Source organism: Crocodylus porosus, unplaced genomic scaffold (genome assembly GCF_001723895.1).
Source record: "Crocodylus porosus isolate Cpor-Errol unplaced genomic scaffold, CroPor_comp1, whole genome shotgun sequence".
NCBI lineage: Eukaryota > Metazoa > Chordata > Crocodylia > Crocodylidae > Crocodylus > Crocodylus porosus.
Window position 1 is genome coordinate 79,777,569 of NW_017728918.1, and position 22,505 is coordinate 79,800,073.

At 42.2% G+C, this 22,505-nt stretch overlaps 1 protein-coding gene across 1 annotated transcript in view; it reads right to left on the bottom strand.

Annotated features, from left to right (window-relative positions):
- ASCC3 (activating signal cointegrator 1 complex subunit 3) overlaps window positions 1–22,505 on the bottom strand; it is a 555,582-nt gene that overhangs the window by 112,855 nt on the left and 420,222 nt on the right. Inside the window, exons 23-25 of the mRNA XM_019537809.1 lie at window positions 11,091–11,189; window positions 7,245–7,413; window positions 2,629–2,849 (exon numbers count right to left, since the gene is read on the bottom strand). Of these exons, the coding sequence (XP_019393354.1) occupies window positions 2,629–2,849; window positions 7,245–7,413; window positions 11,091–11,189 (489 nt within the window). The remainder of the gene's footprint in view (window positions 1–2,628; window positions 2,850–7,244; window positions 7,414–11,090; window positions 11,190–22,505) is intronic.

Below are 22,505 nucleotides of genomic sequence, written 5' to 3' on the forward strand. Positions count from 1 at the left end.
AAAAAAATCTGGCCTATAGATGTTTTACACTAATGTGTTAACCAAGACATTTAAATATTCTTTTAATAATTACCATATTTAAATATTCATATGGATTTTTTCCCTTTACAATTCTATCTTTGTCCCTTCAACTGTTGCTAAGAAATGTATGTATACGGGTTACAATTTTCAAAGCTGACTAGGGTTTCCATTCATTCAGATGCAAGGTTTCCATTCATTATAGTAGGAATTTTAGACACATGGGGCTAAGTACAGACATTAAAAAAGCTTCAGGTGGAATCACTCTAAGTTACATGGTTTTCTGTAAGCAGCATAATTTAGATCTGTAGCAAACAAAACACACATCTTCCCCGGGGGGCGGGGGAGCACAAATCTTAGCTCAAGTTCTGCCATTTTTAAACCAGTCCATGTATGCTAAACTTCTGTTCTGTTATGGGTATAGAGCAGTTTCTGATCACTTATAACAGTAAAAGTGTAATGTTTGTACCTGGCCATGGTTTCCATTCATTGTGGTGGGAGTTGCATAATTAAAACTTCTTGGCAGGTTTAAGAATTTCAGACAGAAAATCCAGCTTAGGGTATGGCTGATTTTTTGGTTGGATTTAAAGTTGTGCTTATCCAGATCAAGCCAATGTGATCTGGCCCTTCCAGGTTTACATTATATGTACCAAATTATCCAGATTGTACATGCTATTTTTTGAACATGGCACTAGAGCCACTGACAAACATGAATGACAGAAGGTGTGATTATGGGATCATATTTTGTGTAATAACTTTGTTACTTATAATGTAATTAATTGAAGGAACATGTGGCTGGGTCACTACTTAAAGGCATAATTAATAAGTTAATCACTTCTTAAATGTAACATGTATGAGGGGCCTAAGACAGATGAATGATCTTCAGACTGATACTGAGAAGGGTTTCCTTTATCTTGACTGACAGGAATTAGAGGAAGTGGCGTGTGGAAGAATAGGAATAGGAAATTGTGAGATTATCGCTGTTGGGATTTTTGTGCTTCAGGCCCATGTCTGTGGGTAAGTCCTAAATATGCTGTAAGAAAGGGCAGCAGTGGCAGGATCCAGTTTATACCAGACTATCACTGGAGCTTCCAGGGCCAGGCTGGAATGCTGGTGGTATCAAACATGGTTTTTAACAGTGCAAGGTGCCCTTAAGATTGAGCCTAGCAATCAAGTGCAACTATAAATGATTAAGGAAGGATGGCCAAGTCAATATTCTTATATAATAAAGGTCCAACAGACAGTCCATCTGTCTGTCTGTCTGTAACACTCTTGGAGCACTCTGACATGATGGAAGGGACGGATCGGGGGAGCAAGGCCAGCAGCACTGGCTTCACCCCCCGCCCCCGCTCTGTTTTTGCTGGCACTCTGCCACCTCTGAGGAGCAGGGCCGGGGGCGGAGGAAGGCCAGCGGTGCTGGGGGCAGTGGCAGCACGGAGTGATGGTGGAGGAAGCTTCCTTCCCCCCACATCTCCTGGGAGGCAGCAGTGCGGGGTAGTGGGTGGCAGCGCTCCACGCCTGCCTGCCCCCTCCCTTCCCCCTTCATACTTGACAGGCAATTCACTAGTCAGAATATATACACAGGCACCCCCACATTCTATTACTTTGCACATGAATGGTGATTTTTACCCAGATAGCTGAGTGTACCTTAACATTGATTTAGGCAGGCATTCTCTAAGAAATAAAAACAAAGTTAGAAAGAGAGAGAATTGGCTAGCATTACTTTAATTGTAATTTGCATGTGTAATTAAGAAGATCTGACCAATTTTTCTCACATGGCAGGACCTCACAGATGTGAAACATGAACTTGCTGTTGGAAGGAATTTAATAAGCAAAAAACCCAAAAAGCCTCTCTGTAAGAGCATCATGGATTTAGATGATACTCTGGAAGAAGAATATCAATATATATTTATGGCATGGTTTATTCATTTAGCTCTGATTTTCTCTTTGGTTAAATAAGTGAAAGGAAAGCATAAGATATACTAATTAAAACCATTTTTATGCCCTCAGTTTTAAGTATTAGTATGAAGCCAGAGAAGCAGGATAGTAATTTTCAGTCTACACATTCATTAATGTGCTTTAGATAATGCTCATTAAATCTAGTACCTCCAGGCACTTTTACAGGTGCTCGAGGTGTGTGGGGCAGGGGCGGGACTTTAATTAGTTAATGTAATTAATTAAAGTGCCACAGAACCTTGTGCATCAGCCTCTCTGCACTTCAGAATGGCAGCGGGGATCCTTAAACTGAAGGTTGTTTAATAAGCTTTAGTTCAAGTGCCCCCGCTACCATTTTTAAGCACAGGGATGCAGATTCATGAGATGCAGGAGGCTGCTTGAGCACGGTAATTGCCATGCTCCAGCAGATTCAATTAATCAAATCTGTTCCAACATGCTGTAATTACCTCCATTGTGAGGTACTAGAAAAATATGCATTAGCCTATTTTAATGCGCATTAGCTAAAGAGCACTTTTTTGTGATTCTTTAATGCACACTAAAATAGGCTAATATCCATTAAAGCAGACATGTAGATGTGCCCAGTTTTAGACTTTTGAGTGGCTGAAAGAAACATATATATATATCGCACATTTTTAATAAACATATTTTACAAACCTTTGATGTGGGATATTGGTTAAAAATTCGGAAGATGGCTAATTCAGCTGCAACAGTCTTTCCAGAGCCTGTGGGGGCTCCAAGAAGAACATTAGAGTCTGTATGATACAGCGTATGAAATATTTGCGTCTGAATAGGGTTAAAGTGGGTGAATTTGTATAGGCTTTCATATTCTCGATGTCCCAAAGCTGTGACAGGCAAAGGCTGAAGATCTAGCAGTTCTAGAATTACAGAATAATTATTAGTGCATATCAAAATACGACATCTTAAATGTACCAGTAGTTTATTTTTAGGCTAAAGCAAACGCACGTTTATGCATCAAATAAAAATTTGAAGGAATATAACTCACATTTGATTTTTTTAAAAAGTAGTTTCTTGCATCACATGAACTCCCAATTGAGCTATTATGAACTTCAGTGAGCAAATAACAAAATATATTACAACTGTAGATTTTTTCTTAAAGTAGGATTATTAAATACACCGTGAGCTTGGTTGTTAAATATACTGTGTGCATTCCGCATGTCAAAAGGCCATTTTTAACCACTTATAATGAATCAATTGTAATGAACTCTAAACCTTACTGAAGCAATACAAGTGTTCATATGATAACTTAATGTGGATTCATATAGGAAAATACTAAAGTTACAAGGAAGAAAATTTTCTCTTTTAAAAAGTCTTTAGGGACTGATGAAATAATATGCCCTGGAGGGATATATGCAGGTTTTATACATATTTAGGATTATAGGGAGAGATAAATAAATGTACAGGAAAAAAAAACAAAGAACCACAAGGCTCTGCTTTGGAAGCATCTGTTATCTAAACAATTAGAGACTGTGGAAAATGAAAAATGAGATATATTACCAGATCTAATTTGGATGCCTACCAAATTAAGGAAACTTGCCACGATTCTGTTATGCAGATGCTTCCTTTGAAGTTTTTGTGGCTGGAGATCTTATTGTCTTTTCAGGGTGCTTCACATTAAGGTATGACATGGGAGTCATAAAATCCACTGAGACAATAATGCCTAATATTCTTAACATGCTTTTCACTGATACCTTATGGCCATTTTATCATTTCCACTAAAACTGTGATTTCTCGGGCTCTGCTGGGAGGAGAGAAGGTTTTTGCCTAGCAGGGCCTCTATGTACTTCATTGCTGAGTGGGAACCAGATGGGAATTGAAATCAATTACCATAAATCCTAGAGGCTCCATAACTGGTGATGTGTAAATATCTTTCTGTTTCTTCTGAATAGTAGTCAGTGATCAGTCAATTAGATAAAAAGGTTACACATGCTTTTTCAGACAGTGTAGGTACAATATAACAATAGCTAAACACTTCACAAACACGTGAATTTATGCATGCCAAAGAGCAACATGGTACTGGAATTGAGTATTTCTGAATGCACACATTTCACAGACTGCTAGATGAGCCAAATGTTATTACAATGAAAGGGTTTTACAATGAGATCAGGGACAATGAACGTATAAGAAATTTTGTGCTTCCAAAAAAACCCAAACAAACAAAAAACCCCCAACCAAAACAGACATAAACTTCTGTACCAAATGTTTAAAAAAACCCCATGTCTCAGTCACTACTATGGAGGTTGAAACTGGATGCACAATGCTTTCTGTAAGAGTGCTTAGCTAATATACATAAATATATTTTTAAGTAGAACTCATCAAATATTTAAAGTTTTATCTAGATTTTATCCATCTATCTATAGATCCCTCTCTCTCCTTCTCTCTGTAGTTAAATTTTTTTTTAACAATTAGGTTCAAATTCCAGCTACAAAAAAGAAAAATAAAGAAAAAAAAAAGTTAAAAGTCCAGAAGGCTTCCCTGGAAAAGCACAATCAATTTGCTCATGCTTATACTTTGACTTCGATGAAGTTGGAAAAAGAAAAGTTAGTTTGAAAATCATATTCCTACAGTTCACTTGTTCATGCATAAACCTCAGAAAAGTGACCGAACTCCAATGGGGAATAACTGAGTTCGTCTTCTGAAATAATAAGCTGATAATTAATGTTATCTCCTCACATATACATGTAAATATCTTCATGAAGGTCTTCTCAAAAATGAAGAATCAGAGAAGTCAGAGTTAGAAAACACATTTAAGTTCATCTAGGCCACTGTCATGACAGGGCAAGATTATTGAAGATTTACTGATTTATTAGTTTTTAATTATCACAAGCAATGGACTTTCTCTGGTTTACCTATCCATAGTTTTATAGTTCTTACCATTAGGACATTGTTCCTGTTAATCATCTTAAGTTTCCTGCTCTTTTTTAATTTCACCCATTATTCAGAGCCAGAGTCCCTTCAATAGTATCTGCCTGTCCATTTCTCTGATATCTACACTCTTAATGGTAGATAAAATATTCTGTCATCTCACGGTCTCTTTATCAGGTTAATGCATTTAATTTTTTAAGGGGTAGATTTAGACACCAATGGTATTTTACTTTGTGAAAAGATCATTTTTCTTAAATGCAACACTTCACAAGCAAGGCTTAACTTGGAAATTTCTGAGACAAATTATGAGCAAGAACCTGGCTCTTATTGGGTGCATCTACACATGCTATTAACACAGAGCAAAAAACTTTAGTGCATTTCATGCTGGAGTTTATTGCTTCCAGGTACCATGTTTACACGTGCACCCAGAACTATAGCACACTGAGCTTGGGTGGAGTAGCCATGGCTTGGAGGGGCCCCAGAGGGTCAGCCTGCCAATCCGGGGCTGCTCTGACCTGGCTCAATGTGCTGCAGAGGGGGTCATTGGGGCATGAGGCTGCTTCAGTGCAGGGCTAGCTGGCAGGCAGCCCCCACACTGAAGCACCTTCTTGCCCCAGCCAGCTTTGTCAGCATCTATGTGTGTGCTGTTGTGCACTAAAGAACACCATAAGCTAGTACTTGCATTTACAAGTACTAACCTATGACAGAGTTAATTAGTTTCCTGTGGCCTAACAGGGCCATGTAGACATTGAGACCTTACTGTGGAGCTAATTAGGCAGCTCTGCAGTATACATCTTGTGTAGATATGACCCCTCATTCCAGTGGTGGGGTGGGTGGAACCTTTTACAAGTCAAATCCTATGTCTATCCCTTCCTCCACCTCCCCGAAGTGCCACCTTGATCCCCTTTCCCTTGTCTTATCTCCTGCTCTTCCTTCTGCTCCCTGTTCCCTCTCTGATCTGCTGCATGCCACACAGAGGCTGCTTGTGCCATTTGTAACACGTGTCACAGTTTGGCCACCCTTTCCTTATTCCATGAATAGTTCCATCATTTTCAGAGGGACTACTTCTTGATAACAGAAGACTGAGGCTGAAAAGCCTGTACTGAATCTCATCCTCAGCTTTTCCTCAAAAAGTTCTTGGCCTGCAGATCATTTTCCACTTCTTGTCTGAATTCCTTCCAATTTAGAGGCTCAGAACAGAACATAAAGTATGATCAGTGAAGAGCCACACAGATGTTCTGCCTCTATTAAAGGGATGCAGCCCAAAACTAAACTGTTTTTTTAACTGCAATACCATAGTACAAATTTATGTATAATTTGCTGCTCACTGAGATATATGAGGAAATTTTAGATGCGTCTAGATGAGGCCTGATGACATCATGTTGAAAAGATGCATTAATAATTCAAAGGGATAAAGATTTTTTTTCTGTGATATATTTTACTGAATCAATTGTGTATTTAGAAGATAAGTTGGACAAGCTCTCAGGCACAACTTGAAAAAAGGACAATCTTTCTGAATTACACAGTTGGTTCTATAAAAGATATCACCAAAAAAATCCTTCCCTCTCGAATCTTTCCTGGACAATTGGGGCTATAATGCCATTCCAATCCTAAACATTATGAGCACCTTTTGATGATGCCAAAATCACTCAGAGATATAGCATTAATTTTACAATAAAAATATGTAAAACTAATGCTATAAGCAAATATATTAGAGATGCTTACTAAACTTAGACAGTTTAAGCTAATATTTGGGGCTGTTATTTCTTTGAAATAAAACACAAGAACTGATAAAAAAAATAGTAGTATTTGAGGATCAAGCAGTTCAGCTTCAAGGAGGCTGGAGTCTTGGTTGACTGATCATCAAGTACCATCATCAAGTAGCTGTATAAAGGAAAGGAGGGCTACACATACCCAACGAAGCTGACTTAAAGAAAATAGTTTTCCATTGCTGAAGGTTAGGAATGGACATCCATAAAGGATATTCAATTTTAGAAAAACAGAAAGACATATATCCATAATTTTGCAACCATATTATAGAAAACATTCTCAGATAAGAACATTTGTAACAAAAGCAAAAGAATACCAATGGCTTATTTTATGTAACACAGTGAAAACATTTCTACTTCTTACGCTGATCGTGGAATCATTAAAAAGCAAGACTGTTAGGAGGAATTAAATCAAGCCACTTTATCATTAGCAGTAGGGTTCTTAATAGTGTCAAAACTACAAATAAATGCATGATAGAACTGAATCCTCACTCACACTTAATAAAACCCAGAGTAGAATGTATATTGCATAGGAATAATGAAAATCTATACTGGCAAGACATATTCAACCAAAAAGTTAAGGAAACAAAATGTTCAGGTTCTGAGTAAGAAAGTTACCTGTGTGAGGTGGATGTCTTTCTGGTAAAATCAGATGTTGAAAATTGATGATGCATACTGCCTCTGCCCCTAGCCATCTGTCAGATACAGCCCGGATGTAGTATTGGGAAGGCAAGGGTTCAAAAATAGGGATTGTGAATACGAGAAGTTGTGGTTCTTTAGCAATGACCTAATGTAAGAATAGTAAATAGAAACCTTATTAAGTAACTAAATCTTCAGTCTTAAAATCATAGTTTGCTAGAGTCACATAATCAATACACACAAATATAATGTATATGCATAAATGAAGTGAAACATGTTCATGCATACTCATTAAAAAACATAGTTCACAAGATGCTTCCATTCATTTAAATTTCAGGGCAGATTCTACTTCAAAGACTTCACAAGGAACATGATAAGGCTCTTGGCCATTAAGTTTAGGGGCAGACATCACACACACACTGGTTTAAGTGATCAGAAACTGGTTTAAACCTGTAACAGAACAGATATTCCGTGCACATAAACCAGTTTGAAACTGGCTGAACCTGGTTTGAGATAAAGCTATTGAGTAGTATCAGACTTAACTGATTTGGGTCAAAGCAGTTTATGCAGTGTCTCCCCCACACGCCTTGCTTGTTTAAGTTAAACCAGAGCATGCTCTCTGGGATGGGTGGGGCTCTCTGCTCCACAGCAGGGCTGGCCCCTCCCCTCTGCTCCCTGGCTGGAGCTTGGCAGAGACTGCAGGCATCTGCCTGGCTCCCCACTGCTCCCCACCACCCTTCCCCATCCCCTCTGCCTTACACAGACACCTCTCAGCGTTAGCTAGCAAAAAACATGCTGGCTATGATCTGTACAGCAGCAGATGGGACAAAGGCAGAATCAACAGGTAGCTGGTAATGTCCCTCTGTTGTTTTCTTAATGGGCTGATAAACACTGACTTAGGGCTGAAAAACACTGTTATCAATTCCCTGCTGGGCTGGTCAGAAGGAGGGGATGATCTCTTCATAATCAGAGTGTCCTGCCAGGGCCTGGCCATGCCCCCCTCACCTCAGCATTATAAAAGGGAAGGGAGGGCTGCTTTAGTGCTCCCCACCCCCCTGGCTTCTAGCCTGACCCACTGCAGGCATGTGCCTGCATTTCTGTGATGTCTGTGCAGTTACAAACTGATTCAGTCTAGCCAGGTTTGACTAATCTGCAAAGACTGAATCAATTCAGGCTCAGGCTTTTTGAATGTCTGTCCGTAGCCTAAGTGCATTCAGTGGTGTGTACATGCATGTGCATTTTGTTTTCTTTTTCTGGGTAGAATATCAGAATGCAATCCATATGAAGACAAAGCTAATGAAAAAAGCTAGTCTGTAACACTTCCTTTAAATCACAAGTATTTCTTCTGTTGCTCATCACAGAAGCAACAGAAGAAACATATCTTCAATTGTTTTTAATTATTGATCTGATGAAGTGAACGTACATTAATGAAAATGTGTGCTGTATGTTCAAGGAGGTTTGCCTGCTACAGCAGGAAAATTAAACCGGTGAGGAGTGGGGGGGAGGGATGTGGTCAGGTGGCACCCTTTTCCTCAGCCCCTTAACTTCTTCCTCCTGCAGCCCCCTGCGCCTCTCCTTACCGTCTGACCCTGCTCTCTCTGAGCACATGGAAGTGAGAAGCACATTTGAAAACACTGACTTTGAAATAAACAACACAGCAATTACATATAAGCAAATTACTATGGGTAGCCATAAGACTTAGTTAATCCAAAATTGATATATTTTACTTTTTTTCAAAACTGCTGCAAGTTTTAGCACAGGTACTCTAAAAACACAGTTTTAAGCAAAACTTTAGTATCTACTTACATACAAAACAAACTTTTTCTTTGCGTTGTTTCAAGGGCCAAACCATTTCTGAATTCTACTGGGCAAAGTCCAGTAGTCAAGTTCCATGTTTTGATCAAGTAGAGCTCAATTGTTCAAGTCCATGTGGCTCTACCACTGGGCAAGGATCTTCCTTCCCAGACTCATTAGTCCGGGGCTTCAGATATTCCCCAATCTGTGGCAGATAGCCCATATGCAAGGTCAGGGCCCAGGAACCCTGGGGTTCAGATGTCCCCTGGTTTTGCTTGCCCTTACCCAAAAGGCCAAGGAACAAGCCAGGAGGAAAGCAAGAAAGCAGTTGTCCACAATTCAGCTGCTTAGAACTTGTGCCAGGTTCAATCTACAAGAACATTTTTTAAAAAGTCAATTTTCTCCCAGTCTTGATCCTCATCTCCCATTGTCATAAAATTGTGCAGTTGAGTTTCCTGCATTTGGGGAAACTTGTAGGGGTCAGCATGTCTGGAATACAAAAGACTGGCTCCACCCTGGGAAAACCACCTAGGTGATACTAGCCAAAAAGCTAACATTAGTCCAAAGCCCAAAGGCTTGTTCATTGTGGTGGGCCCCAGCACAGTCAACATCATTTTAAGACATGGTGATCTCATAGCTCAGCACTGCTCTGTATGTGTGTCTATTCCAGATACCTTCCCTCCCACAAATGATTCAGGTGTTAATTAGCCACTGCCACTCATGACTGGAACCAGCTGTTTGTAGCACAAGTCCTAGGATCATTCAAAAATGTATACGCAGATGAGTTGCAGAGCAGCCTGGTCCAGCTCCACCTCATAGAGTGTGGGGCCACACTTATCATATTCAACAAGCTGAGAGAGGGGGTGACAGTAGAATTCTGGGATTTTTTGTTTTGCGCCCCTTTGGTAACATTTGCCAGACATTTAATGCTGGTAAAGAAACAGGAAACATTAGAAATGGGAAAGAAAAGCACACCTCATCTCTGGGAGTGAAGAGGAAGTCGAAATGCATTTAATGTAGTGGCTCACTTGACTTGAAAGAGGTGGCACTAAAGGGGAATGAGCGCAATGGGCTCTACCATATATCATACTCAGATGGGCTGCAGTAACCTATCCTTGTGGCAGGTTACCATCAGTATGTTTACCCAGTATGGGTCATGCATTGGCAACACATAGGGGGTGCACGTGAGTGCACATGCACCCTCTGAAATTGGTGGTGCATCCCCTGTGATTGGATGCTGCCAGTGGTGCTTGCCACCTCCCTCCTCGCCGCTGACATGGCTGGCGGCATCTGAGGGCAGTCACTGATCGGTGGTGCTGATGCAGTGCTTGCCATCTCCGTCAATACTGCCGAGGCCCCCAGCCACCGGGGGCATGCATCATTCATGGGGCCATGTGTTTTATAGTCATCTTCAGTGTTGGCTACATTCAATCAACTTCAGTACTGGTTTCTATTACTAAGCACATGCTGCTTTTAGCAGCAGTTTAATGAGGTCAGTGGTGACGTATAGGGGGGTGCACCCCCTGGCTGGCCACATTGGCCATTTAGGTGACGGGTAGGTGGCAGGCAGGAGCGCTGGGGCCCCCCTGCAAGCACCAGCTAGGGAGTGGTAGCGCCATGATGCTCTCAGAAGCGGCTGCAGCCACTTCTGGAATGCCCCTGGTTGGTGGGATCAGCTGCGGGGGGACCCCTCCCCAGTCGCTGACTGGTCGTTGGGGGAGGGCATGTGCCCCCCCAGTCTAAGGCAGCACGAGTTGCCCATGAATGAGGTTACCTTGTATGCAAATATAAGAGAATGAGTTTTTCCCCCCCATGTTGATTGGGAAGGGACCTAATCTTAATGAATAGTGTAGTTACAGCAATGTAGAGCCCATTTTTAGCATGTGTAGCCAAAACTGTAAAGCAGGCAACCAATTTTAAAATCTGATGCCACTGTGGTTTTATGGCAAAGGCTATTGGACATTATTATAAAATTAACTCTAGACAATTTAGTTTTTTAATGCTCTGAGAGTCTGTTATAAAGACATTCACCTGTTTTTTCTGAATGATGAAATACTCTGAATGATAAATGTGGTCATTAGTGGGGTCTTCTACCCAAATCCACCAAGGCTCTCCAACTGTGCCATGCACCTAAAAGAAAATAATGAAAACATTCACATTACAAACTGTATAAAAACATTACGCTATATCAATTATTTGGAGGTATTTCATTATGATATAGGTGTCTATGGAACAAATACAAAGAGTCTTGTGGCAGAAGATGATGGAGCAATATAAAAATAGATTAAACCATTCTACTGGAAATGAATAAGCTATGCTTGAGACATATACGACATAAAGGTTTGTCTCTATTGGTTTTTCATCCAAAGCATGCTGAGTAATAAATAGTGATTTCAATACTCATCTTAGGCTTGTAAGCAGAGAACTGGCATTAGTCATTATATGTAATGGGCCCTCTAACTGGTGCTGGAGCTACCTGACAGACCTGAGCAAGGAAAGGTTGACACACTGCTTGCTTAAACAGGAAAGCAGGAAGCTACATTTACATTTCAAGGTAAAAATCTGTTACAAAGATAAGGGATTGAGACTGCCATAATCAACACCCTGTTCAAAAGTGGGGTGTGACAAATGAAAAGCAGGAAACACGTTTACATTCAAACAATAACCTGTGAAAAACAAGGCACCATCCAACCTTACTTATCTATTAACATTAGAAGAAAGGACCAGGAAAGGATCAATACATTCAAATGTATTGAATGTTATCGACTAGCTAATAGTAGATGCTATCGACTAGCTAATAGTAGATGTTTAGATATAAGAACAAAGCAAATCATACCAAATCATAAACTAAAGTGAAGAAGTAACAGACCAGTGCAAAGAAGAAAGGGAAGGGAATAAGAAACTTGTCCCAATTATAAATCCCAATTATGTGAAAACTTTCAGGTTTGCAAGAAATTTAGTTTAATCCAGGTCTGAAATTTTCAGTGAAACCAAGAACTTTAAAGAAAGCCAATCAGAGATCATTCCTTAGAATACTGAGACTATGATTACCAGCCATCTATAAATAGTGGACACAGGCTGGAGGGAATGTTGGGCACTTCTACAGGGGGATAAATTCTGACTGGATATATGCCAGAGTATTTGTGTGTTTGCTGGACTGCTGACCTGTGGTCCACCTGAAGAAATCCCCTGTGGTGGAGACAAGAGTCTGGCCAGCCTTGCTTTGCAGCAGTCGAGACCCATGCTGTAAGATTATGCTTTTTCTCAGCTACTAATCTTGTGTTGTCAATTAATCAATAAACTCCTCACATTTGTTGGAATGACCTATGGGTCTGTGTCACAGGATCAAGGAGATGTCCTGTGACTAATATGGGGTTAAGGAACTGCCAATCACTAGGGGCAGCTCAGGTGCCAGTTGCCGCAGCAACTAGACAGGTCAGGTGACCAGAAGGGGGCAGGGCCGGGCCTTCATAAACAGCCCAGGCCGGAGCCTAGCTAGCAGTTCCCCTCTGGCAGCTGCAGCTCTACGGGAGAGCTGAGCAGCAGAGTCAATGGTGACTGGCTGCAATGATGTGAGGGGAGAGAGAGAGCCTGGACAGACGTATGGGTGAGAGTCCAGCATTGAGTGGAGTTGGCATTATGAGCTCAGGCGCTTATGTTATGTTGTAGCCAGCTGGCTGACTCTTTGGTTTACTTATGGTTACACCAGAGGACCGGGTGAGGCTGTAGGGGTGAGAGGAGGCCTCATGGGGACTCCCCAGTAGCTTGGGGGATCCCGGTGCCCAGTGGGGGGCACAGCGAGCAGTGCCACAGGGGCACAGTGTGCCGAGTGCCGCAGAGGTGCTCGGCATGGCCACGAAAGGGCGCTTAGACCCTGCAGGGGGCGAGGAAGCGTGGGAAGCATGGCACAAACCCCCAGAGGTGGTGAGGAAGCGCGGGGAGCGCAGTGCAGGCCACAGAGGGGGTGAGGACGCGCAGTAGGCGCGGCGCGAGTGTGGGAAGTGCGGCATAGACCCCAGAGGTGGCGAGGAAGTGCGGGGAGCACAGCACAGGCCACAGAGGGGGTGAGGACACGCAGGAGGCGCGGCACGAGCGTGGGGAAGCATGGCTTAGACCCCAGAGAGGGGGCGACAGGCCCTAGGCAGCCCCGTACTATATCAAGCCATCCCAAGGCGGGCGGCATGCGTCACTGACAGGCACCCAAGACAGGTGTGGGCCAAGGAGTGTCCCAGAGGGCTTCCACGGCAACAGGGGAGCCCAAGGAACCAGAGGGGCCAGGTAAGGCTCCGGCTGCCTGAGCCTACAGGGACACACTTAATTGGACGATCATCATTGGCAGGATTCAGCAGGGGCCAGGTAAGGCTTAGGCCGCCTGAGCCTAATCGGACGATCACCATTGACAGGACTCAGAAGGGGCAAGGTAGGGCTCAGGCCGCCTGAGCCCAGTTGATGTAAAGAGCTAATCCAGGTAGGGGGGCCAAGCCCAGGGATGCCAGAGAAGGGGCGTTGGGGGCAGGCCAGCCCAGGGGGCGCCAGGTAGGGCGCAGAAGGTTAAGGACCAGACAACGTCCAGGAAGAGCTGCGAGGCTTGGGGTGTGCTACAGGGGAGGTAGGAGGCATGCACTGCCCATAAGGCTGGGGTGAGAGCACCCCATTTGGAATGGAGGTAATACCAGCGCAGTATCATAGGTGCAAGTAGGCAGCCTCCCATACTGAACCTAAGATCAAAGATGTGGCGGGTGAGTCGAGGGTGCTGGATTGCCTAATTGACATGGCAGGGGGCGCTAGCGAGTACACGGCCGCTCGCAGGCCCCACTCCATGACAGTCTGTTTGAATCTTTTCACCCTTACTGCCCCACTTAGAGCCTGTTTTACAGGCTGTATTAACAGACATTTCTCATATGAAACTGGCTTCTTATTAAGAAATCTACTTAGGGAGTTGAAGACTAATTTCCTGGTGCTCCCTCTAAACTTATGCTTCTGCACATGAACGTTCCATTAAGGTTACTAATCAGTGAATTGTTTTTCCTAACACTATCTTCTTTTGGGTAGGGATGCCAATAGCCACATATTCTTCGGATACTGCATTGGTTAGACATTGATTCACACGCACCTTATCCAGAAAATATGTGGTTGGGAAGTTTAGAACCCACTGGGCACTGATCTGGATGAGGTGAAAAGAATATAAACTGGGCTCAGTACTATGGAGACAACTCCCATGTTTTGGCATCTGGTAACATTTCCCTCTCATTCTCCCTTTGGGTCTGTCTTATACTATGCTGTGATCTTGTCAGGGTATTATGTTGAGAGTCACAGACATGGATAGGCTGAATAAGGGACTCCAACCACCATGCTTTGGGTCAGGAAAAAAAATCATGGCTTGTCAGAATAATAGAGACATTTATCATACAGTCGTGCTTCTTTTAATCACTTGTGGAGTGGAAATAGAAAAGGCTTGGCAACGGAAAGTGGCAACAAGACTAATAAATGAACATGGGTGAATGTCTGAAGATTCCTGAGGATGTGGAGCTACAAAATTGTTGGCAGTAATTTAACCTCTATGTTTAAACACTATATAAAGCAACTTATAAAAAGCAGTTGTTTACATTTTATACATTTCATATGATATAATACAGGAATATTTTTTCATTCTATTTTATACATTATAATAAGCTTCTGTCAGCATGATTTATTATGGTTTAGAAAATATATACTTCTGGAGGGGAAGGAACATACTGTGGAAAGACACCTTTTTTTAAACTTCATACGTTCCCATGGGGTAATTTCCTACCCAGATGCATATTTTGTGCAGTATCTTAAAGTTAAAATATTTTAGAATTAAATCTTTTTAGGACATTGTCACTGGCAATGCAGTGCACAATATCCGCAAAGAACAGCCAGCTTACATAATGGTTTGCTCTCTGTGGATGAAAAACTGCCCAGCGTAACATGTTACCCCAGGCATGAATGTGTTTTTTCATATGGGGTGACAACTTAACCCCAAGCCTATGTTAACACATTGGGGTAAAACAATGTAATTTCTGTATAAATGACAGGCCTAGACCTGTTTAGCCACTTTGGGTGGATGCACCTGAAAGGTCAGCATTCATTCACACTTCATTCATGTCCACTTCAGGTATCCATGGTAGCTAATGGATGGCCATCTTCCACTCTGCTTTTTCAGAAGATGTGGTAATCTCTTTCGCTAACCACTTTGTTCCCAGGCTGCAAGGTCATCAAAACATCCTGACCTTTGCCAGAAACAACAAACCAATCAAAACCTTTGTGATATCCAAATCCACCTCTGCTCTCTTTTTCTCATGGCAAAACTTCACCTCACCTGTCCCTTTCATAACATAAAAGCTAGTTTGCCCTGCCTTTGTTGGAAGTGAGGACAAGGAGCAAAGGGACAGCAGGGAAGAAACAGAACAACATCATACTGCAATATAGTGTACACTATGGAGTTCCCTTCAATACCTCCCATGCCCTTTTTACCTGATTTCAATAAGTCCCTGCATGTGTAGTTTCCAAACATCATCCACCCACATTTGGCTTGCCTGCAAAGGGTGGATGCTGGCCTCTGGCTTCTGTGCCCAGAAGAGGGTGCTACTTGCATTGCCACAGGGCAGGGCAGAATTGCTTTTGTGACAGCATAGGTGGACAGGCTTGTCTTTGATTGTTATTTATATGCATTCAGCAGTAATAATTGTTTTTTTTTTTTCCCCCCTGCAGTCCAGGAGGAGAAAGCAGTGCCTAGTCAGTGCTGAAGCCTGTCTTGCTCAGGTAACTGGGGATGACAGCAACAAATCCACTGATGAAATCTTAACCTAAGGCAGTGAGGATGCTGACTTTGTTCCAGACATGGGAGACTGTTCAGAGCAAGAAAACTATGCGTCTATGGAAGTTTCATCCAGCTCAGATGAGGAGTTTGTGCCACAAGCAGAAGTGATGCCAACACTTCCAGTAGGAAAGGGAAGAGGACCAGTCCAGGGCTGCCATGGAAGACGGAGAGCTACAGCAGGATGTGGAGCAGAACCACTGCCACCACCCCCAGAAAACATTGCAGATGATGACACCTTTAGAGGAAGGAATGGCAGTGAGGGGGAAAACCTCCATAGCTAATACATCAGAGAACAGCCAAGGACACAGTCCATGAAAGTGCTGGGCCAACAAAAGAAAGTAATAAAGACACAGTGATAGAAATGTGTGTTCCACCTGTTTCTCTCACGAGATATCCTGACTGTTATCATAAGAGAAACAAACAAAGGCAGAAAGAAGATTTAGGGAGTGGAATGACAGCCATCCTGAAAATGGAAAGGAGTAGAAAAAGCTGGATGAAACAGAGCTAAAAGCCTACATTAGCCTCCTACTGCTGAGTGGCCTATACCACGGTGGTCATGAGGCACTGGAGGAGTCATGGGAGCAACACACTGGGTGTTTTTGCTTCTGTGCCACCGTGATTTTAAAATGATTCTGTCAGATCACCAATTATCTGAGATTTGATAACAAACTAACACGTAAGGAAAGGAGAGTCGTGGACAAGCTTGCTGCCTTCAGAGATATTTGGACACAATTTGTGGAGAAGCTCAGGAAATGGTGCATTCCAGGAATACACCTGACAGTTGCTCAGCAGCTCCTTGTGTTCAGGGGTCACTGTCCCTTCAGACATAAGCCCAGCAAGCCTGCCAAATATGGCTTGAAAATTTGGTGATGCTGTGATGCAGCAACATTATTCCCCCTGTCTGGAGACATCTACCTGGGCAAGCAACCAAAAGCTCCATGTCAAGGTAATCTTGGTACCCAGGTCATTGGAAAACTTGTTCATCCCTGGTACAAGACGGGAAGGAATATGGTGGGTCACAATTTCTTTACAAGTACTGACCTGGCAGAAAAACTGCTACAACAGGATTTCACTTATGTGTGTATGATTTGGAAAAACAAGGCTGATATCCCAAATGAAATGCAAGCAAATGGAAGAAGGAAAACCTTTTCATCCATTTTTGCTTTTGATGGGGAACTCACCCTAGTTTCCTATGTTTCAAAGAAGTCCAAATTTGTGCTGTTGCTGGCAAGCATGCACCATGACCTGTCAGTGTGTGGACGAGAACTTGATGGTTTTTAACACCAGAAAATGCAAGGTTCTCCACCTTGGGAAGAAAAACCTGCAGCATCCTTATAGGCTCGGCAGTGCTACACTGGCTAGCACTACGGAAGAAAGAGACTTGGGGGTCATCATTGACCACAAGATGAACATGAGCCTGCAATGCGATGCTGCAGCTAGTAAAGCGACCAAAATGCTGGCATGCATCCATAGATGCTTCTCAAGCAAATCCCGGGACGTCATCCTCCCCTTGTACTTGGCCTTGTTGAGGCCCCAGCTGGAGTACTGCGTCCAGTTTTGGGCTCCACAATTCAAAAAGGATGTGGAGAAGCTTGAGAGAGTCCAGAGAAGAGCCACGCGCATGACCAGAGGTCAGAAAAACAGACCTTACAACGACAGGGTGAGAGCCACGGGGCTCTTTTTAGCCTGGAAAAGCGCAGCTCAGGGGTGATCTGATGGCCACCTATAAGTTTATCGGGGTGACCACCAGTTGCTGGGGGAATGTTTGTTCACCAGAGCGCCCCAAGGGATGATGAGGTCAAACGGTTATAAACTGTTGCAAGACCGTTTCAGGCTGGACATAAGAAAGAATTTCTTTACTGTCTGAGCCCCCAAGGTCTGGAATAGCCTGCCATCGGAGGTGGTTCAAGCACCTACACTGAACACCTTCAAGAGCAAATTGGATGCTTATCTTGCTGGGATCCTATGACCCCAGCTGACTTCTTGCCCTTTTGGGCAGGGGGCTGGACTCGATGATCTCTCGAGGTCCCTTCCAGCCCTAATGTCTATGAAATCTATGAAACAGTTGATCAACGAATAAAACAAAGAATGATTGATACACGTAATCTGTCTAAGTCTGTCAAATTTGGTATGACTGCCCTAAATTATAAATTGCCACATCGCACCCCAGTAGAACCTTCTGCAAGCACGAGTGGATGTTGCGCTTTTTGTCTAAGGACAGATGACCACAAAACCCGGAAAAAATGTGAAGACTAAGCAATTTGCTTGTGTGCACCACAGTACATCACTGCTGCTTTATGTGGAATGCAAAATTTGGTTAAAACAGTTGGGAAATGTTTTTGGAAGTAAGTGTAAGTTTGAAAACAGTGTGAACTGCAGACTTAGCAAATTGTTAATTCATGTTTTGAAACGCTAAAAAAAGTTTAAATTTTGTTCATAGTTCTAGTTAAATAATATTTTGGGTTCAAATCATCATAAATACTCTTTCAAATCTGTATGTTTAATAAATAGTTTTTGGTACATTTATACTGTTGTCACTTGTTCCATTTTGTTCATGCAGGTGGGGTAACAAGTTACCCCATGAGAACAACAACGACGGTTTCATGAGAACAGATGAGGGTTAAACATACTTGACTGTGATAGATACAAAACGCTGACTTTAACTAAATTATAGTTGATTTCAGTGGGAGTGAGGACTATGTATTCCGGCACGGAGCAATACAGATGACTAATAAGAGGACTCTTAGTTCATAGGGGAATTGAGGAACATTGACAAAGAAAAGGAGAAAGCAGGGAGATGAAGATAAAGACAGAGAGAAGTTTGACTTTTAAAAAAATGTTCTTCTAGATTGAACCTACCACAAGTTCTAGGCAGTTAAATTGTAGGCTTTTTTCCTGTGACAAAACTGTCTTTGCCATGGAGTTAAAGATTAGGGCAAACACCAAGTGTCAGCTTTTCAAAGTTTATTGTGTTATGTATCTACATTTGCACAAGCCTAACTTATGAACACACTAAAATCACACATTTGTGCACAAACATACCCCAATGACCTTCTAGCTGGACATATGTATCCGTAAATATGTGATCTGCAGAGCCATGCTGTTTGTTGATGTATGTAAGCTTAGGCATGTGCAAATAAAAGAAGGGTGCTTCTGATCATGAAAATCTGTTAATTTCTTTGCTTTTCAACAATGTTTCCCATCTATTTCTGTTGCAACATTTGGGTTGTTACTTTACTTCAAGAAAATCAATCACAAATTTGGATACTGACACACTGTTGCTAAAAACATTCTCACATTGACATGTACAGCATTGCACACTCCCATCCTAAAGGATGACTTTTACAAGAAAAGTTTCTTCTGAATTGGTTTTCTATACTATCAATTTTGATTTATTTGGCATAACAACAGTTCTTATAATAAAACCAGTAGTTCATTTGTCAACAATTTAACCAATGTATTTTAAATACTATCATGTATTTTCTAGTATGAAAACTTATTTTTCTATTCATAAAAAACCTAGGAAGTGACGGTATTTTAATGAATATTTTATTATTGCTAGCCTTAGAAATCATTGTTGCTAAAGATCGGGATGAATTAATTTCTCCCCTTTTTAGGAAATAATTCAAAAGACACTTTTTTGTACAGGTATTTTCTTAGTTTAGGAAAATACAAAGTGGGAAGCATTAACTTTGCTGGATATGTATTTCCAGTCTAATCCTAGTAACATGATTCACCTATCCCAAGTTTATTACTACTTTATTTGGCACCCACATCTACCTAGAAATGTTAAACAACCTGAATCTTTCTTAAAGAACTTTAATTTTAATTATTCTGATTTTATTAGCATATATATTTAAAAACATGTTACTGTGCTATGCTTTTATTTATTTATTTTGGTGTACTCATTTATTTTTCTTACAAGAACTTTATCTGGAAGTTCCTACGTCTTTTGGGCAGCTTGCCAGAGTACAGTAGTATGTTGTTGGAGGATCATTCCTTTATTGGTTTGTCAGTGGTAAAATTAAATGATAGTTACTTTTAATGGCAAAAGTCCATGTGGATATTTACAGTAACAGAGATTTTATTTAGTGAAGTAACAATGAACTCACCATTTGCTAACACAAAAAGTAAAAAAACAGCAATGGAAAAAAGGCAGTAACTTTTCCTGGGTCTGAAGTATACAAATAAATGAATTCACTTGGGAAGAGCTTCAAATAACAATTGACAGAATACTTGTAATGCTTCCATTAAAAGATATTGGATGCCTGTAGATGTGAGGGATCTCTGCTCCAACGTGCTATAGTTACCATATGTTGGAGCAAGTCTGTTGGTGCGTGCTAATTAGCATGCTCCAGCAGGTTTGGCATTGCATGTATTAGAATCATAGAAAGTTAGGGTTGGAAGGGACCTCAGGAGGTCATCTAGCCCAACCCCTTGCTCAAATCAGGACTGTCCCTACGTAGATCATCCCACCCAGGGCTTTATTGAGACTGAAAAACCTCTATGGATGGAGAGTCCATCACCTCTCTAGGTAACCTGTTCCAGTGTTTCACCACCCCCCTAGTGAGCAAGTTTTCCCTAGTATCCAACTTAAACCTCCCTTGCTGCAACTTGAGATGGTTGTTTCTTGCTGTGTCATCTGCCACCACTGAGAACAGTCTAGCTTTATCCTTTTTGGAATATCCTTCAATTACTGAAGGCTGCTGTTAAATCGTCCCCTATTAAAATCCTTGTTAAAGTCAAGGTATATTATGCCCACTGCTTTTCCCACAAACGCAGAGCTAGTTATTTCATTACAGAAAGCAAAGCAAAATTGGTAAAGCATGATTTACCCTTAGGGAATCCATGCTAACTGTGCCTAATCACCTTCTCCTCCAAGTGTTTAGAAATGGATTCCTTGAGAACCTGCTCTATGATTTTTCTGGGGACTGAGGTGAGGCGACTGGTTTGTAGTTCTCTGGATTCCCCTTCTCCTTCTAAAAAATGTGTATTGTATTTGCCCTTTGCCAGTCATCTGAAGCCTCCCCTGATCATTATGAGTTTTCAAATATAACGGGCAGCAGCTCTGCAGTCACGTCAGCCAACTCTGTGAGCACCCTTGAATGCACTACATATTCACAGATTCATAGATGTTAGGGTCGGAAGGGACCTCAGCAGGACATCAAGTCCGACTTCCTGCCCTGTGCAGGAAAGAGCACTAGGGTCAGATGACCCCAGCGAGGTGCTTGGCCAATCTCCTCTTGAAGACCGCAAAGGAAGAGGAGAAACACCACCTCCCTTGGAAGCCCATTCTAGATTCTGACTACCCTTACCTTGAAGGAGCTCTTTCTAATGTTCAACCTAAATCTGTTCTCCATCAATTTCTGGCCATTGTCTCTAGTTACTCCAGGGGGTGCCCTAGTAAACAGAGCATCTCCTATTCCTTGCTGTCATCCCCTGATGAATTTATAGGCAGCCACAAGATCACCTCTCAGCCTTCTCTTGTAAAGGTCCCTCAGTCTCTCCTCATAGGACCTTGCCTGCAGGCCTCTGACCATAGGAATGGCCCTCCTTTGAATCCTCTCAAGATTCTCCGCATCCCACTTTAAGCATGGCCCTAAAACTGGACACAGTACTCCAACTGTGGCCTGACCAATGCTGCATAGAGGGGAAGCATCACCTCACTGGGCCTGCTTATCACGCATCTGCTAATGCATGATAAAATGCGGTTAGCCTTGTTGATCACATCGTTGCATTGACAATTCATGTTCATCTTGGACTCAACTATGACTCCAGGATCCCTTTCTGCTGTTGTGCTGCTGAGAAGGTTATCCCCCAGGCTGGGTTCTTTTTGCTCAGGTGCAGCACTTTGCACTTGTCTTTGTTGAACTGCATCCTTTTTTGTTCTGACCATTTTTCCAACCTGCCCAGATCTGCCTGGATCCCTTCCCTACCCTCTGATATGTTAACTTTGCCCCATAATTTGGTATCATGTGCAAACTTGAACTGGGTGCTCTCTATGTACTCATCCAAGTCACTGATGAAGACACTGAATAGCACCGGTACAAGGACCTAGTCTTGCAGGACTCCACTGCCCACATCTTTCCAGGTCAATATCAACCCGTCCACCACCACTCTCTGGCTGCGACCCCTAAGCTAATTGGCTACTTACCTGACTGTGTGATCATCTACATCACAGCTTGTCAGTTTATTTACAAGAAAAGAATGAGATACCATACTGAAGGCCTTCTTAAAGTCTAGGTAGATGGTAAACATTTTGTGACCTGGTCATAAAAAGAAACAAGGTTAGTCAGGCAGGATCTACCTGCAATGAACCTGTGCTGATTTCCTTTCAGGATTATTTCCCCTTCTGGGCTCCTTAAAGATTTTTTACAGAGTTTTCCCAAGGATGGAGGTGAGACTAACTGGCCTATAGTTTCCTGGTTCCTACCTCCTCCTCTTCTTGAAAATAAGGACCACAATGGCCCTTTTCATAGATTTCATAGACATTAGGGCTGGAAGGGACCTCAGGAGATCATCGAGTCCAGCCCCCTGCCCAAAGGGCAGGAAGTCAGCTGGGGTCATAGGATCCCAGCAAGATAAGCATCCAATTTACTCTTGAA